Source organism: Coregonus clupeaformis, unplaced genomic scaffold (assembly GCF_020615455.1).
Source record: "Coregonus clupeaformis isolate EN_2021a unplaced genomic scaffold, ASM2061545v1 scaf0011, whole genome shotgun sequence".
In the NCBI taxonomy this organism is placed as follows: domain Eukaryota; kingdom Metazoa; phylum Chordata; class Actinopteri; order Salmoniformes; family Salmonidae; genus Coregonus; species Coregonus clupeaformis.
In genome coordinates this window covers 428386-446971 of record NW_025533466.1, presented here as the reverse complement: position 1 = coordinate 446971, position 18586 = coordinate 428386, and the positions used below count along the sequence as shown (strand labels likewise).

The 18586-nt window shown below is 43.4% G+C and overlaps 1 protein-coding gene across 1 annotated transcript; it reads left to right on the top strand.

The window, feature by feature from the left end:
- Positions 1-4903: 4903 nt before the first annotated feature.
- On the top strand, positions 4904-12471 carry c7a (complement component 7a). The gene is made up of 17 exons (XM_041901505.1): positions 4904-5003; positions 5166-5306; positions 6056-6197; positions 6346-6493; positions 6772-6910; positions 7073-7216; positions 7505-7748; positions 8172-8291; positions 8595-8761; positions 9000-9228; positions 9453-9627; positions 9884-9971; positions 10262-10394; positions 10928-11116; positions 11296-11398; positions 11683-11867; positions 12123-12471. Exons 1-17 carry the CDS (start codon positions 4983-4985, stop codon positions 12305-12307), a joined length of 2553 nt encoding a protein of 850 aa, XP_041757439.1. The 5' UTR covers positions 4904-4982; the 3' UTR covers positions 12308-12471.
- Positions 12472-18586: the final 6115 nt, after the last annotated feature.

The following is an 18586-nucleotide window of genomic DNA, read 5'->3' as shown; positions in this document are numbered from 1 at the left end:
CCTCAAGACCTTTACAACTTATCACCAAAATGTGTACACTGCAAACATGATAAGAGTTATGATATTCAATAACTAAAACAATTATATTTAGTCCAATGTTTTGCTTCAACTCTGAGACGGTAATATACCTATCGAATAAACTAGAGCAACACACAGTGTAAGAAGACACCTACATACATGTGTTTACTTGTAAAGATTTATGATTTATAAGTCATCTAATGTTGACATAATTTTACCCTACTTCATCCATATTGTAGTCCTTACCTTTCAGTTCCTCTATGTCTATATGTGGTGTGATGATGAGTCCATTGCTGTAAAATTGTTGTAAAGACCAAACCTTGTGTGTTGCAATTAAACGGAAGATGTCTAATCAAATAAAGCTTCTATGCCTGTACAATATGTCTGTGACTCTCTGTGATCCTATTATTATTATTTCACATGGGAGGGAAAGATAAAAGGGACTTCTGAGCTGAGTGACTGACTCCGACTGCTTACAATTAAATTGTTCACATCGGAAGCATATCTCCAGATTTGCCTTGACTTTCTACCTACTCAAAAGAGCCTCCAGGAACCATCCTAGCTGGTTACCAGGGTGACCAGGAGAGGCACATGCTGTGACTTTGTTGTTGTGGTGTGTTCCCTCTAATCTCCACCCCGCCGTACCAATCGGCAGCCAGGTGTGTTTATCAACCACTTATGAATATGAACTCCAAGCAGACAAGAAAGAGTCCTGACTGTTTACTGATGCACTGGCCCTGGTTGTTTTTGTGTGTGTGTACATGTACGTTTGTCCGTGCGCATGTGTGTTTCTAAATCGCTCTAAATGTAGCCCTTTCAGTAAAGCATGTGCTCAGTAATGAAGCTGTGGTGGGTTATGCTAGGCTACCAGGAACTTACAGGACAGCTGAATGCAACACAGTGAGGACCAATCCCTTCCTTCCACTTGTCTGCAGCCATACTGTTAAAGGAAACAAGGGCGTTTCAGTTCACAAAGTAAATTCACCTCTCCTGTACTGTAACACTTCAACCTTGAACAAAACTGTCACATGCTCATCTGTGTCTTTTGGTGCAGATATACAGTATCTAACCCTCACTGGAGGATGTGTGGGCGATATTAAAATGGATGTTAGGTTTCAGTCAGATGCCTACGTTAATCCAACCTCTCCAGGTAATCCATGTTATTTTCTCCAGTGGAGGCAGGAGATCCTGCCTTAGGGGTGGATGCATGAGCCGAGGTGTTAAAATAAGTGAGTGAGTGAGAGGGTGATTGTGGCAGGGGATGAAGGAAAAGAGAATGTGTTGGGCGGAGATTTTGTTAGAAGAGGGGGGATGAGAGAACCAGGTTAACCCCCTAGAGTCGATTGACACACCGGTGCATCAATCTAAGTAACAATACAAAAAAAAACATCAAAATATATCAGTTTAAGCTAGAAATATTGGATGCATCCGCTGATATCGCATTTCCGCATCTGCAGTGAAAGGTGACAGAGCTAGAGCTGTGTTTGTCAGATCATAAGACATCCCGAAAATCTGTCTTCTCATGAAAACGTGTGTGTTGCGTCCGAACGGTTTGACCTACCGTTTTGCTCTACGACCCCCTCTAGTGTCACGGGACTCATCTGAAGGAAACCGATACCGTTACCTTCAGATGAAAGTCTCAGAATGTCCTTGAGTTGGCCCAGCCACTGAATTGAAGCAGGAAGGTAATTTTGTGCCTACCCAAAAAAGGGGTTAAATATGTGTGTGTGTGTGTATATATATATATATATATTATTATTATTATTATTATTATTTATTAATTTTTTTCCTGAGCTTCCTTGTGTTATTTCATAATTTTGATGTCTTCACTATTATTCTACAATGTAGAAAATAGTAAAATAAAGAAAAACCATGGAATGAGTAGGTGTGTCCAAACTTTTGACTGGTACTGTAAATCTAAGGTACTTTGCACTCTAAAGTAGGTTCTCATCAAGAATTTGCCTGTATTTGGCGCCATTCATTGTTCCCCCTATCCTTACTAGTGTCCCAGTTCCTGCCGCTGAAAAGCATCCCCATAGCATGATGCTGCCACCACCATGCTTCACGATAGGGATGGTGTTAGAAGTGTGATGAGCTGTGCCTGGTTCAGACCAAAGAGTTACATTTTTGTCTCATCAGACCACAAAATCTTTTGCCTTATGCTCTCAGATTATTTTATGTGCCTTTTTGCAAACTCCAGGTGTTCTGTCATGTGCATTTTTCTCAGGAGTGGCTTCAGTCTGGCCACTCTCCCATAAAGCCCAGATTGGTGCAGTAGAGACTGTTCTCCTTCTGGCAGGTTCTCCCATCTCAGCCAAGGAACTCTGTAGTTCTGTCAGAGTGGTCATTGGGTTTGTGTTCACCTTCCTGACTAAGGTCCTTCTCACCCGGTTGCTCAGTTTGGTCAGATTGCCAGCTCTGACTAGTCTGACTAGTTCCATATTTTTTCAGTTTCCCAATGATGGAGACCATTGTGCTCTTGGAAACTTTCAACAGTCTAGAAATAGTTGTATACCCTTCCCCAGATACCACATATACCTCATCACAATTCTATCTCGGCAATCTACGGACAGTTCCTTGGACTTCATGGTATAATTTCTGCTCTGACATGCACTGTCAGCTGTGGGACCTTATATAGACAGGTGTGTTCCGTTCTAAATTATGTCCAAACAATTGAATTGGCCACAGTTGGACTCAAGTTGTAATGACGTCTTAAGGATGATCAAAGGAAATTGGATGCACCTGTGCACAATTTGGAGTCTCATAGCAAAGGGGTGTGAATACTTACGGAAATGAGATATTTCTGTATATAAAAACATGTTTTAACTTTGTCGTTATGGGGTACTGTGTGTAGATGGGTATTTATTTTATTTTATCCATTTTTAATTCAGGCTGTAACGCAACAAAAATTGGAATAAGTCAAGGGGTATGAATACTTTCTGAAGGCACTGTAGCTGAGTCACATCACACGCTACACATAAGTCTACATTCAGGGTGAAATTGGGAATTCAGAGGGTTAGAATTCGTTTTTTAGGCTAACCCCATAGAGAATGATAGAGGTCTCTAGTGGCCAAAAGGCAGTTTTAGCATGGTCAGCTCCATTGAGGGCTTCCAACATGCTTCCGCCATTTTAAAGCAGTCAAAGTAGTCAACTGGGTGGAGATTCCTATGGTTTGTAGCCTCAAAGACACTGCCCATGCTGTCACAGATGCTATAATGGCACAGATATAAAGATGAGTCCTCTATCTCTATGGCTAACCCTAACAACTTCATGTCCACTCCCCAGCTCAACCCAAAGCCTAGCCATAACCCTAGCTTCATATCCACTTCCCAGCTCAACCCTAACCCTAGCCATAACCCTAACCCTAGCCCTAACCTTAACCCCTAACCCTAGCCACAACCCTAACCCTAACCTAGCCATAACCCTGAACCAGTTACAGTGTATGACAGACAGACAGACAGACAGACAGACAGACAGACAGACAGACAGACAGACTGAAAGACAGGCAGGCAGGAAGGAAGACAGACTGCCACATGGACAGACAGACAGACAGACAGACAGACAGACAGACAGACAGACTGCCAGCCAGACAGACTGATGGTTATCCAAAGGGGATACATTCACATCCCTAGTCAAATATGAGATGCATATTCCAGTAGAGGGTTAGAGAGTTTCCACCTTCTTATTCAGAGCAACCATTATACTGGCAGCCTGCAGGGGATAGATATGCATACAAACTTGCCAGCTCCCTCCTCCTTCAGGGACACACTGACAGCTGATCTATGTCCACAATTATAAGTGGATGAAGTTTCCGCACACTTGCACATTCCAGTACGCTCCCTCCATAACACAGCAGAGGATCCATCCTGGGTTTCTCTGTGGAGGCTTTTATCAAAACTATACAAGGAGTGTAATTCTTCAATCCATGAGTAATTATCAGTTTAGAGTGTAGGACTTGGCAAACACTGTTATGCATGCATATGTGTGTCTGTGTGTGTGTGTGTGTGTGCGTGTGTGTGTGCGTCTATGTCTGTAGCTTGGAGTTAAAGATCCACAGTGGTCGAACCTTGTCACAAGAAAACTCTGTATATTTAAAGGTAGATTCAACAATATGACATCATCATACACAGCAGGACAACTTCCTTCTTACAGGCGTCAACAACAACAGCACAATTCAAACCAGAAAACGCAACTTTGTCACATACATATTTGACCCAGCACACTGTAATTGATGGAGATGCCAGCAGTGCCAGACATGCGAGGGTGAAACAGCTCTCTGTTGCCCTCCAGTGTTTCTTAGATTCTATGTCTTATCTCAGGCAGCAAATGTATGGAGCCAGGCACATACACTTGGACTATTGTCGATTAATAGTCTAAAACTGATTCCTCTCTCTGTGTTCTTTCCCTTGTCTGCACTGACAAATGAGAACTGGGAAGGTGAACTACCTACTTGATATCCTCCATATTGCTTAACCAAATTCTCTATTTTCAGATCAGTGCAGATAAGGAGCAGAAGAGGAAACCACTTTAGATTGTTTCTGTTTTAGAATTATAGTTTTATTATCCTGGGGTCACAAAGAGAGAGGTTTTGGCAGAAAAACTGTGCTGCAATACTGTATGTTATCCTTCTCCACAGGAATCTCTCTCTCTCTCTTTGTCCCACACATTGAAAATAAACATCCTAGTTCCTTGGAACTGAGAAAATAAAGTTCCTTACAAGAATCTCTTCCTTAGCGGGAAGGGGTCATATATTTATCTTTGTGTGTGTGTGTGTGTGTGTGTGTGTGTGTGTGTGTGTGTGTGTGTGGGAGAGAGAGAGAGAGAGAGAGAGAGAGAGAGAGAGAGAGAGAGAGAGAGAGAGAGAGAGAGAGAGAGAGAGAGAGAGAGAGAGAGAGAGAGAGAGAGAGAGAGAGAGAGAGAGAGAAATATAATACTCTGGAATGTCCACAGCCACAGAAAGCTCATGCAAACTCTCAACATGAAGGTAAGATGATTCACATTGATACACTATTTATTCCTTTTAATATACTCCGTTGATTTCTAAGCAGGTAAAAACAATATTGCTGTGTAGTCGTTAGGGATTTAGGCTCAGGCTGTTGTAAAATACAAACAACATTTAATTGCAGCATTCCTCTCCTCTCCTTAGGATCGTCTGTCAGTCTCTCTGATCTGTCTGCCATGGCTCTTCTTTGGGATGATCTCACCCAGTAATTGTGTGGAGCCAGTGCATTGTCAGTGGGGATCCTACGGCGAGTGGTCAGAGTGTGACGGCTGCACTAAAACACAGGTCAGGAACCAAACCAATTATCCGAAGTCATGCCTGTGAGTTCCACTGGACTTTATTCATGAACAGTGGTGGAAAAAGTACTCAATTGTCATACTTGAGTAAAAGTAAAGATACCTTAATAGAAAATGACTCAAGTAAAAGTGAAAGTCACCCAGTAAAATACTACTTGAGTAAACATCTAAAAGTATTTGGTTTTAAATATACTTAAGTATCAAAAGTAAATGGAATTACTAAAATGTACTTGACTATCAAAAGTAAAAGTAAAAGTATAAACCATTTCAAATTCCTTATATTACGCAAACCAGACGGCACAATTTTCTAGTCTTTTTTTATTGACGGATAGCCATGGGCACACTCCAACACTCAGACATAATTTACAAACGAAGCATTTGTGTTTAGTGAGTCCGCCAGATCAGAGGCAGTAGGGATGACCAGGGATGTTCTCTTGATAAGTGTGTGGACCATTTTCCTGTCAAAATGTAACGTGTACTTTTGGGTGTCAGGGAAAATGTATGGAGTAAAAAGTACATTCTATTCTTTAGGAATGTAGTGAAGTAAAAGTAAAAGTTGGCAAAAATAAAAATAGGAAAGTGAAGTACAGATACCCCCAAAAAACTACTTAAGTAGTACTTTAAAGTATTTTTACTTAAGTACTTTACACCACTGTTCATGAATGGCAACCAGGTAACATACAGTGTATTTCCCTTTATTGAACTTAGCCAATGTTGGGGTATATTGGTATGTTTCAGTCTAGGACCCGTGCCATGGTGGTGTATGCCCAGTTTGGGGGGAACCCATGCAGTGGAGGGGCCACTCAGACCCAGCCCTGTGAGACTGCTCGAGGCTGCCCCCTGAAGGAGGGCTGTGGAGGGAGGTTCCGCTGCCGCTCAGGTAATTGAATCAAACTTTATTAACAATGCATTTAAAATCCTCAGTACGTTTTACAACAAAATGTAAAATATAGTCAGTAAGAAAAACGTTGAGCACAGAACATGGAGTACTAACGTGCGTGCACGTGTGTGTTTCCTGTGTGCTACAGGGAAGTGTATCAGTCAGTCTATGGTGTGTAATGGAGATCAGGACTGTGAGGAAGACAACCAGGATGAACTGAAGTGTGGCCCAGACAAGACATTCCCTGTGTGTAACAATGACAAACCCCCACCCAATGTTGAGCAACTAGGACTGGGGTAAGAGCCCATCTATCTTTCTCTCCCTCCTCCCCTCCCCCTCTCCCGCTCTCCCTCCCTCCCTCTCTCTCTCTCTCTCTCTCTCTCTCTCTCTCTCTCTCTCTCTCTCTCTCCCTCTCTCTCTCTCTCTCTCTCTCTCTCTCTCTCTCTCTCTCTCTCTCTCTCTCTCTCTCTCTCTCTCTCTCTCTCTCTCTCTCTCTCTCATTCTCTCTCTCACGCACACACACACACAATCCTGGGCATCTGTGGTGATGTGCGTTGCCTTCTTGAATTTCCAGGTTTGATGCAGTGACAGGAAAACAGAGAGGAAGTGTGATCAACACTAAGAGCTATGGAGGCCAGTGCAGGACTGTCTTCAGTGGGGACAACAAGGTCCTCTACAGACTGCCCCAGAGCACTCTGAGGTACAACTTTGAGGTAAAAAGTCCCACAGTTAAGTTCACATACTTGTGAAAATAAACATTTATAAAGAGAGCACATAGAAATGAATATATGTAAGAATATAAATTGGATCTGTACAGGTGAAACAGGGTGATCAAATTAAGATCCTACATCTGTATATGATTCCTATCTGTACAGGTCAAAGTTCAGAATGATTTCAGTGATGAGTTCTACACCAGCTCCTGGTCCTACGCCAAGGACATAGTCAAGAGGGAGACAGTGACGGGTACAACGTCAGGATTCAACAACTTTGACTTCCATCAGACTGAGAAAAAAACACGGGTCTGTTGGATTTGTACGATGAAATGACTTCTATAAATCTTAGTTTTATTAGGAGATATGCTGAGCTTAAGAGATGCATTTTCAACAGACACCTGACCTTTGCCTTAGCAGTTCACGTGTGAGGATGACTACATTTTATTTCACATCCACTATGTTCATTGTCTTCCAGAGTTTAGAATGATTGACTCATTATTTAATCAAATTTACATCTACCTAAAACAAATATTTTCCAAAACTGTGATTAAGGTATTGTGAGATTGTCTGTTTTGGTTTGTTTTTGCTGCGTAGAGTAACCGCCTGTTGGTGGTAAAGAACGACGTGGAGGTGGCTCAGTTCCAGAACAATGCCCGAGGATACCTCCCTCTGTCTGAGGAGTTCTGGAAGGTTCTGGTCACGCTCCCCAATGTATATGACTACGCTACCTATAGGACAGTGTTGAAGAGGTTTGGAACCCACTACCTGTCTGAGGGGACCCTGGGCGGACACTTCCACTCCTTACTCAGCATCGACCAGGAAACAGCCGAACAGATGGGTGAGACAATTGAGGCTGAGACTGAGGCTCCAGCTGAGACTGAGGCTGTCCTAATGGCGGCACTGCAGGCATATCATTATTGTGACAACAGTAGTGGGAGTAACAGTGCAATAGCTTGAACACATCAACTCTGTTGGTTACACTGCTGGGTCCAATGGCCCAATTGGTTGGAGCATGATGCTGGCAACAGATGGCGAAGAATACTTTGAACAAAGTAAATCATAATGGTTCAGTTAAGCCGTCAGAGCTTTGGAACCAACTTTTATACAGTATAGTTTGGTTCCAACTTTTGCTTGGACACGAAAGTAATGGTGAAGGTTACAGTGTGCTTGGCCAAACGAGTGTTGATTGAAGAGTTTGGTTTGTGGTTGAGAGAGCACTATTGAGGATTGTTCTGTTACTCTCTTCCATCTGCATCTGCAGCCAAGGTCATGTGGCAGTATAACGAGTGTACCAAGACAAAACACTGGATTCTATTCATTTCATGGACAACAGAGAACTGTGAAAAGGATGGAAGGGAATTAACACTACCCAACCCACCATGTAAGTTTATTTAAGCAACAATGTAAAACCAAAAATGTGACGATGTACAATGTAAGATGTGACATTTTACAATGTCATATGGCTATCAAGTGATCTCTTACTGTAATTCTGAAGGCTCAAGACTCAATGGAATCAAATGAATAAACAGTATTTATTGATATTTACAGTAAATATACTTTATATATTCAGTATACAGAAGCCCCTGTGGTAGCTCATCATGTAATGTAACTGTATAAGCTGCAGCTATATTCTGTAATGAAATCCTGATCACTCTAATCACTGATACCTTTATTGCTTTAATAGCCATCAGTAGGTCTGACACAGTAATGAAGGTGGATGTGGAGGGAGGGGCCACTGCACACATCTCAGCTCTCAAGGCTATGGACCTCAACACTCCAGGTAAAAACTGGGAAATGTACAAGAACTGGGCGGAGTCTGTGCGGACCTTCCCTACAGTCGTCAAACGAAAGGTGAGAGAGCTACAGGAGAAAGATTATTGGTGGATGAAAACAATATCTGACCTGGTGTCATTGGTTGACGGCAAAACAGATATAAGGTAAAGCAAAGAAGTTAAGTAAGTGAATGCTAAATTAAATAGAAATGACTGCAGAGTCACGTTACAGGTTTAGAAACAATAATTCATCCCTTAGTCTTGGGAAACCGCTTGCTATGTTGGTTCCTCCCTGTGTTTGGTGTGAATGGTTCCAGATGAGACCTCTGTATGAGCTGGTGAAGGAGGTGCAGTGTGCTGGGGTGAAGAGGCTCCATCTGAAGCGGGCCATAGAGCAGTACCTGAATGAGAGAAACCCCTGCCGCTGCCAGCCCTGCAGGAACAACGGCCTGGTGGTAATGGATGGGGATGAGTGTAGATGCATCTGTAAACCTGGGACAGACGGACCGGCCTGTGAGAAGGGGAAGGAGGTGGAAGGGCAGGAGGGTAGGTGACATTTGACACGTCGCGTGGATACTCCGGATGATGACATTTGTGTATTAATTTCTCGCAAACTTGAAGTTTGCTTGGGTGCTTGCAGGCATACTCTACATTCACATACAGATTACATATGGATCCATAACCTCTCTCTCCATCCTTCCTTTCTTTCACCACAACTCTACATTCCACCACTCTCTCTGTCCCCCTCCCTCCCTCCCTCTCTCTCTAAGGGGTGATCCATGGCAGCTGGTCTTGCTGGTCTGGCTGGACTTCCTGCTCCGGAAGTCAGAGGTCACGAACACGTGCATGCAGTAACCCCGTCCCTCAGAGAGGCGGCCATCACTGCAACGGAGAGGCCAGGGAGACGGCGGGCTGCGATGACCACCAAGACCTGCAATACCTCCAGTCAGAACTACTGCTGCATCTCAATCGACTTAGTGATAAGACTTTATACATGAACACTACACAGCAAATACATGACATGGCATGGCATACTTTTGCAGGCCAAAGTGCTTATCAGGCGAACACTAACAAAGACAGTGTTGAAAAAGCCACGCATGAGCAACACATTACTGTCTTCTATAATTTCAGCCTTCATATTATCCTACTGTTACTGACCTTGCTGAATGTCTGTTTTGTGTTTGTTTGTGTTTAATTCCAGGACCATGGAGCCTCAGTGCTTTGACCTGACCCTCCCACCTAAGGAGACCTGTAGGAGCCCACCTCCTCTCCCTAATGGCTATGTCCTGGTAAGAATGGATGGACAGATAACCACTAGACTATCTGTTTCCTTCAGTCCTGCTGCTGGAGAGATACAGGGCATACAGGCTTTTGCTCTAACCTTGCACTAACAGAACTGATTCAGTGATTCAACTAATCACAATGTCTTTGCACAAGGCTGGCTCCAAAGCCTGAACATGGTCCTACTCTATTGTAGCCATTTCAACCTCCATATTATAATGCAGTTCCTCCATTTGTAGATATCATCATCTGGATAGGTTGGATTGTGTTTGACCATCATTTGTGCTGTTAAACTCAGGATCCAAAAGATGTGTATCTGGTGGGCAGTGAGATTGAATACACCTGCATTGAGGGCTACCATCTGATTGGAATAAGGATCGCAGAGTGCACTGGTGCTCAGACATGGAGCACGCCTTACAAAGAGTGCAAGAGTAAGTAACGCTTCAGTGAAAACAGCCTCTGCATTTGCGCCATTTTGATTGGTCAGGAGATTAAAACTGGAATCCGCAATGGGTGAAAAAGCTCCACTGGTTGCCCCAGTCACATTTGATATTGTATTGTATTGTTGTTATTGCACGCATACACACAGGAATCCTTCCCTGGAACACACATACACACACATTACATTTTAGTCATTTAGCAGACGCTCTTATCCAGAGCGACTTACAGTTAGTGAATACATATTTTTTTTATACTGGCCCCCCGTGGGAATCGAACCCACAACCCTGGCGTTGCAAACGCCATGCTCTATCAACTGAGCTACATCGCTGCCGGCCATTCCCTCCCCTACCCTGGACGACGCTGGGCCAATTGTGCGCCGCCCATGAGTCTCCCGGTCGCGGCCGGCTGCGACAGAGCCTGGATTCGAACCAGGATCTAGTGGCACAGTTAGCACTGCGATGCAGTGCCTTAGACCACTGCGCCACTCAGGATCATTATGATAATTTCCCTCACCTTTTTCCAGGCTCCAGGTGCCATGTCCCGTCCCTTCTAAATGATGTCACAGGCTCTCACTGGCAGGCCACCTATGACATAGGGGAAAGGATCCCACTGTCCTGCCCTGAGGGGAGACACATAGTGGGAGACAAAGAGATCATCTGTGACTCCAGTCTGCACTGGACACCAGACCCCAACACCATCACATGTAGCCAACGTAGGTTGATATATCATTTCTGCAACTTTGAACTCCTTCCAGATATCAACCTATGTTGAAATGTGTTACTATTTGTCAGTTTATTTGAATGTTATATTATAATTGGTTCAACATATGGTATTCTCTACCCTCGGATAATGCAAATGAAATAATGTATTTTTTTTCCTTTATGAATCCAGCATCAAAAAAGGTTGATCACGTTGATGGCCCAGCAGTGCAATGCAAACCATGGGAGAAACTTGCCAAAGACAAATGTATATGCAAATTGCCTTATGAGTGCACGTAAGTTTTACCAACCTTTGTCTATTATGTAACTTTAACTAGTCTAACTACTTGCAGATATACAGGAATTAAGCTCCCTTTAATCAATGTGAGAAGTGGCTCCTTTTGACTGCATATTCTACATACCCTAAATATGCTCTATGCTTTAACTATGATCACTTCTCGAATTTGACCATAGGCACATATCTAAAATCTTGACCATTAGGAGAGGAAACATAAAACTGACCACACATCAGCGATTTCAGGGTTTCACCCAACGCTAACTATGTTGCTCTTTTGTTCAGGTCATCTCTAGAGGTGTGTGCCACCAATCTTGAGAGGGGTCGGACAAACAGACTGAGCGTGTGCAAGATGCACACCATGCATTGTCTGGGAAGGAGCTACAACCTGACAGAGGACAGCGCCTGCGAGTGGCCAACCAATACAACTTCACCCTGCACCAACTGCCAGTTGTGGGAGACTTGTGACGGTACGACTCTGGTTTAACTTGAATTGAAGTTGTATTTTAAAAAATTGTTACACAGACAAGTAAACGCTGTAATATGAATATCTATGCCCTTGCACGGTGTGTGTGTGTGCGTGTGTGTATGTATGTGAGCGTGTATGTGTGTGTGTGCGTGCACATGTATGTGTGAGTGTGTATGTGTGTGTGCATGCGTGTTCCCATGTGTGTGTGCAAACTGCACCAGTTCTCAAGACCATTCTCCTTGTCTCCTTCTAACAGGACAAACAAACCTGTGTCGCTGTAAGGACTTGGCTGAGTGCTCAGATCCAGGGTTGAGTGTCTGTGTTCGTATTGGGGACGATGCTGACAGTGCTACCCAGACACTGAGCGAGTGCGAGGCAGGACTGAGGAGGTGTAAAGGAGAAAAGGTGTCAGTTGTCAGCATACTACCTTGTAGCGCTTAAGGATACAAGAGAATAGTGTCCTCTCCTCCGACTCACCATGTCTGTGATATAATGACAGAAAATACCCTCATTCAGTCATTTCGTCTTATCTCTGTGTTTTTTTATATCACTCTTCAAATGCATTGCTTTGAAGACATTAAAGCCATTAAAGTATATAAACCACCCATTAGACTTGATTGATAATGCTTATTTTTGTTCCAATAAACAAAAACAAGTCACAACAGTAGAGTAAGAGCTAATTCTACCTGACCCATGTGTCAAATTTGAAATATTTGCATTTCTTGCCTTATCCAATTTAGAGTTCCATACAATGCATAAATAGTTTGCTTGAACCATTCAAAAGATTGACAAGTCACAGCAGGCAGAAAGGTATCTTAGGTAAACATAGCATTACAAAAACAACCTTGTCATAGAATAGCACCACATACTGTCCACATCTCTCTACATGCTGTTGGTTTAGTAGGGGATGTTCTGTACATTTTGCTCTGTTCCAAATTACCCAGACACCCCTTAATCTGCCAAGAATAACATCATGATTGACACTCCCTCCCTGCTCTTGGCTAGCTGCCTGTTAGCTCTGTGAAAGGCAGGCCAGGCATGTGTGTATGTGTGTGTGAGAGAGTGTGTGTGTGTGTGAGAGAGAGAGAGAGAGAGAGAGAGAGAGAGAGAGAGAGAGAGAGAGAGAGAGAGAGAGAGAGAGTGTGTGTGTGTGTGTGTGTGTGTGTGTGTGTGTGTGTGTGTGTGTGTGTGTGTGTGTGTGTGTGTGTGTGTGTGTGTGTGTGTGTGTGTGTGTGTGTGAGAGAGAGACAGAGAGACAGAGAGAGAGAGAGAGAGAGAGAGAGAGAGAGAGAGAGAAATATAATACTCTGGAATGTCCACAGCCACAGAAAGCTCATGCAAACTCTCAACATGAAGGTAAGATGATTCACATTGATACACTATTTACTCCTTTTAATATACTCAGTTGATTTCTAAGCAGGTAAAAACAATATTGCTGTGTAGTCGTTAGGGATTTAGGCTCAGGCTGTTGTAAAATACAAACAACATTTAATTGCAGCATTCCTCTCCTCTCCTTAGGATCGTCTGTCAGTCTCTCTGATCTGTCTGCCATGGCTCTTCTTTGGGATGATCTCACCCAGTAATTGTGTGGAGCCAGTGCATTGTCAGTGGGGATCCTACGGCGAGTGGTCAGAGTGTGACGGATGCACTAAAACGTGCGCGCGCACGTGCGAATGCATGCATGTGTGTGCACACAAGCTACAGAACACACTACCATTACACTCTAACCTCCATTACTGGCTGCAAAACAACTCTCCATTACGTTCAGCGGCACACAGACACAGATGTACTGTGAGGGAAAAAAGTATTTGATCCCCTGCTGATTTTGTAAGTTTGCCCACTGACAAAGAAATGATGAGTCTATAATTTTAATGGTAGGTTTATTTGAACAGTGAGAGACAGAATAACAACAACAAAATCCAGAAAAACGCATGTCAAAAATGTTATAAATTGATTTTCATTATAATTAGGGAAATAAGCATTTGACCCCCTCTCAATCAGAAAGATTTCTGGCTCCCAGGTTTCTTTTATACAGGTAACGAGCTGAGATTAGGAGCCCCTACTTAAAGGGAGTGCTCCTAATCTCAGTTTGTTACCTGTATAAAATACATCTGTCCACAGAAGCAATCAATCAATCAGATTCAAAACTCTCCACCATGGCCAAGACCAAAGAGCTCTCCAAGGATGTCAGGGACAAGATTGTAGACCTACACAAGGCTGGAATGGGCTACAAGACCATCGCCAAGCAGCTTGGTGAGAAGGTGACAACAGTTGGTGCGATTATTCGCAAATGGAGGAAACACAAAATAACTGTCAATCTCCCTCGGCCTGGGGCTCCATGCAAGATCTCACCTCGTGGAGTTGCAATAATCATGAGAACGGTGAGGAATCAGCCCAGAACTACACGGGAGGATCTTGTCAATGATCTCAAGGCAGCTGGGACCATAGTCACCAAGAAAACAATTGGTAACACACTACGCCGTGAAGGACTGAAATCCTGCAGCGCCCGCAAGGTCCCCCTGCTCAAGACAGCACATTTACAGGCCCGTCTGAAGTTTGCCAACGAACATTTGAATGATTCAGAGGAGAACTGGGTGAAAGTGTTGTGGTCAGATGAGACCAAAATGGAGCTCTTTGGCATCAACTCAACTCGCCGTGTTTGGAGGAGGAGGAATGCTGCCTATGACCCCAAGAACACCATCCCCACCGTCAAACATGGAGGTGGAAACATTATGCTTTGGGGGTGTTTTTCTGCTAAGGGCACAGGACAACTTCACCGCATCAAATGGACGATGGACGGGGCCATGTACCGTCAAATCTTGAGTGAGAACCTCCTTCCCTCAGCCAGGGCATTGAAAATGGGTTGTGGATGGGTATTCCAGCATGACAATGACCCAAAACACACGGCCAAGGCAACAAAGGAGTGGCTCAAGAAGAAGCACATTAAGGTCCTGGAGTGGCCTAGCCAGTCTCCATACCTTAATCCCATAGAAAATCTGTGGAGGGAGCTGAAGGTTCGAGTTGCCAAACGTCAGCCTCGAAACATTTATGACTTGGAGAAGATCTGCAAAGAGGAGTGGGAGAAAATCCCTCCTGAGATGTGTGCAAACCTGGTGGCAAACTACAAGAAACGTCTGACCTCTGTGATTGCCAACAAGGGTTTTGCCACCAAGTACTAAGTCATGTTTTGCAGAGGGGTCAAATACTTATTTCCCTCATTAAAATGCAAATAAATTCATAAATTTTTTTGTTATTCTGTCTCTCACTGTTCAAATAAACCTACCATTAAAATTATAGACTGATCATTTCTTTGTCAGTGGGCAAACGTACAAAATCAGCAGGGGATCAAATACTTTTTTCCCTCACTGTATCAGAGATTGACTGCTGCCACACACGCTTGGGATGATTTACAAAGTAAATATCCAACTATTAGGTTATTATCAAAGAGATTAAGGCTGGAATTACAATCAATCCCACAATGTTTACCCAGTGTGTTAACAAACACTGTCTGCTCACATGCACACATACCTGCAGGAATGCACACACACACACACACACAATTGTTATTGGGCCCAATTCCGATTTAGGAAATTACGCCTTTCTTATGCACACCTTTCCTATGTACATGCATGCATGTGTGTGTGTGTGGGTGTGTGTGAATGCGTGCGTGTGTACATGCGTGTGTACGTGTGTGTGCATGTGTGTGTGCGGCTTGCATCATCTGTCCAACACATGTGAAAGAGTGATACCAAAAAATTTTGTTTCAAGTGTACCAGAGTAAGAACCCTTGTCCTGAGATGCCCTTGTGGGATTTTTCCCAAACAAGTTGTCTTCTCATTACTTCTTATATCATTGACGGAAGGCAATACATTGGTTCTGATCATTTGGATTAGCACAGTATGATTCTGAGGATTTCTCATAACATTCATTGAATTTGTATTCAAATTGATAATCTCTAGATGTTAACATGACATTACATTGGATCTTCACATCTGTTGGCTAAATCTAAACTGAGCCTATGACATGGATGAGACGTAACTGTATGAGCCTGTCTCCACCCAGTGGATAGAACACTAATTTACAGGAATCTGGGCTTCTGGACTATTTGGGAATTGGTGCATGGGACAGTGCACACAGTCATTGGGACAATGATGTAGGCAACAGGGAAACAATACAATGATCTTAAAGCATGCCACTGAGACATGGAACTTGACTGCAACTTCGCTCAAATGTGCCCGACAACTTCTAGAAATTCAATTGATTTGAGCCAGTTGATAATTGTAATATAAGGAATGCTGTCTACAAAAATATGGTTTCAGAAATGTGAGGCACATCATTGTTTCTTCTTATAAGGCCCAATTTAGACTTAGGATAAGTAAACTTAACATGTGCCCCTTTAGAACCCATAGCGGCCGTCAACGTCCGTTCTTTAAATTACTATAGCGTCCAATTTTCAGCTTTGCCCAACACCTGGTTGTCAAATGGTTAGACGGAGACCTGGAGAGGCCTACAAGCCACAGTGTCTCGCACCCACTGTGAAATTTGGTGGAGGATCGGTGATGATCTGGGGGTGCTTCAGCAAGGCTGGAATCGGGCAGATTTGTCTTTGTGAAGGACGCATGAATCAAGCCACGTACAAGGTTGCTCTGACATTGTTCCCCAACTCTGAGGATTGTTTTTTCCAGCAGGACAATGCGCCATGCCACACAGCCAGGTCAATCAAGGTGTAAATGGAGGACCACCAGATCAAGACCCTGTCATGGCCAACACAATCTCCAGACCTGAACTCCATTGAAAACTTCTGGAATGTGATCAAGAGGAAGATGGATGGTCACAAGCCATCAAACAAAGCCGAGCTGCTTGAATTTTTGTGCCAGGAGTGGCATAAAGTCACCCAACATCAATGGTGGAGAGCATGCCAAGACGCATGAAAGCTGTGATTGAAAATCAGGGTTATTCCACCAAATATTGATTTCTGAACTCTTCCTAAGTTAAAACATTTGTATTGTGTTGTTTAAAAATGGACATGAACTTATTTTCTTTGCATTATTCGAGGTCTGACAACACTGCATCTTTTTTGTTATTTTGACCAGTTGTCATTTTCTGCAAATAAATGCTCTAAATGACTATATTTTTATTTGGGAGAAATGTCAGTAGTTTATAGAATAAAACAAAAATGTTATTTTTTACCAAAACAGAGAAAAACCAGAGAAACTGATAATTTTGCAGTGGTCTCTTAATTTTTTCCAGAGCTGTATATGGTTATATAGGATCCCCATTAGCTCTTGCACAAGTAGCAGCTACACTTCCTGGGGTACCACATGATGACACAGTATACTCTCTCTGTGTGTGTGTGTGTGTGTGTGTGTGTGTGTGTGTGTGTGTGTGTGTGTGTGTGTGTGTGTGTGTGTGTGTGTGTGTGTGTGTGTGTGTGTGTGTGTGTGTGTGTGTGTGTGTGTGTGTGTGTGTGTGTGTGTGTGTGTGTGTGTGTGTAATGGGAGGCGTGTTGTAACTGTAATACACAATTTATGGAAACCCCTAAGAGGTGATTATTAAAGAGTATGTGTATGGCTGAGAGAAAGAAAGAGTGGAAGAACGAGAGAGAGAGAGAGATAAAGAGAGAGAGAGAGAGAGATAAAGAGAGAGAGAGAGAGAGAGATTATGATCCTGACCATAATTGTATTCTATTTGTTCCTCTCTCCCTCTTTTCCTCTGTTTTCCAAGGTCAATGAAAGTGAAGGAAGGGATGTGGAGAGTCAGGGCTCAGACGCAGAAGGCAGGGAGGAAGAGAAGTTAGAGATGATTGGAGGGACAGAGATGTGGCGCGAAGAGGAAGAGGAGGGAGGAGTGGAGCGAGAGGAGAGTGGAGGGAGAGAGGAAGAGGAGAGTGAAGAGGAGAATAGAGGAAGAGAGGAAGAAGAGAGTGAAAAGGAGGGAGAGGAGAGTGGAGGGAGAGGAACATGAAGAGGAAGAGGAACATGGAGAGGAAAAAGAGGAGGAGGATGGAGAGGAGGAGGAAGAGGGAGAGGAAGAGGGAGAGCACACCAGAGAGGGGAGCCTACTAGTGGAGGCTGCTGAGGGGAGAACGGCTCATAATAATTGAATGGCATCAAACACCTGGAAACCATGTGTTTGATGTATTTGATACCATTCCACTAATTCCGCTCCAGTCATTACCACGAGCCCGTTCTCCCCAATTAAGGTGCCACCACCCTCCTGTGGAGCCTACGTGTCCATGGAGTGTGTCTGCCCCAAGTCAAACCATTCACCCTTCTAACACACAGCTTACTTTGTGCAATTTGTCTGTCTCATTTGTTGAATTTGGATCTTAAAGCGGTTGCGTGGCATTTTAATAGCTATGCATGGTACCCTGAAGGCAGCGTCAGAAGATCAGTGTGGGGACCCTGCAAATGGCCTTTCCCAGAAACACAGGCGCTGGTCCCTGAAGGCATTCAAAATGCAGCTTGTGCATTCACTTTGTGATGGCTACAGTGACAGGAAGTGGGAAGCCAAGAGTGTGACACCAGGGCGTGTGGACTGAATCAAATAGCCTACTTTGTGTGGGTTTTGAAATACTTTCTGAATATTGTCCTCTGGTCACATTTAAAATATATATATATATATATTTATAAGTGTAATATATTATACTTGGTACATTTAGAGTGAGTAATGTAGTCAAATTTACAATATGTTTTGTTGTTGTGTTGAATGTTAATAGTT

Excerpts from the sequence above, each read along its gene's own strand:
- c7a (XM_041901505.1), top strand. The coding sequence starts at position 4,983 with ATGCAAACTCTCAACATGAAG. Across the intron at positions 6,494-6,771 it reads GTTGAGCAACTAGGACTGGG|GTTTGATGCAGTGACAGGAA; the intron begins GTAAGAGCCCAT and ends TTGAATTTCCAG. Across the intron at positions 9,229-9,452 it reads GGAGGTGGAAGGGCAGGAGG|GGGTGATCCATGGCAGCTGG; the intron begins GTAGGTGACATT and ends TCTCTCTCTAAG.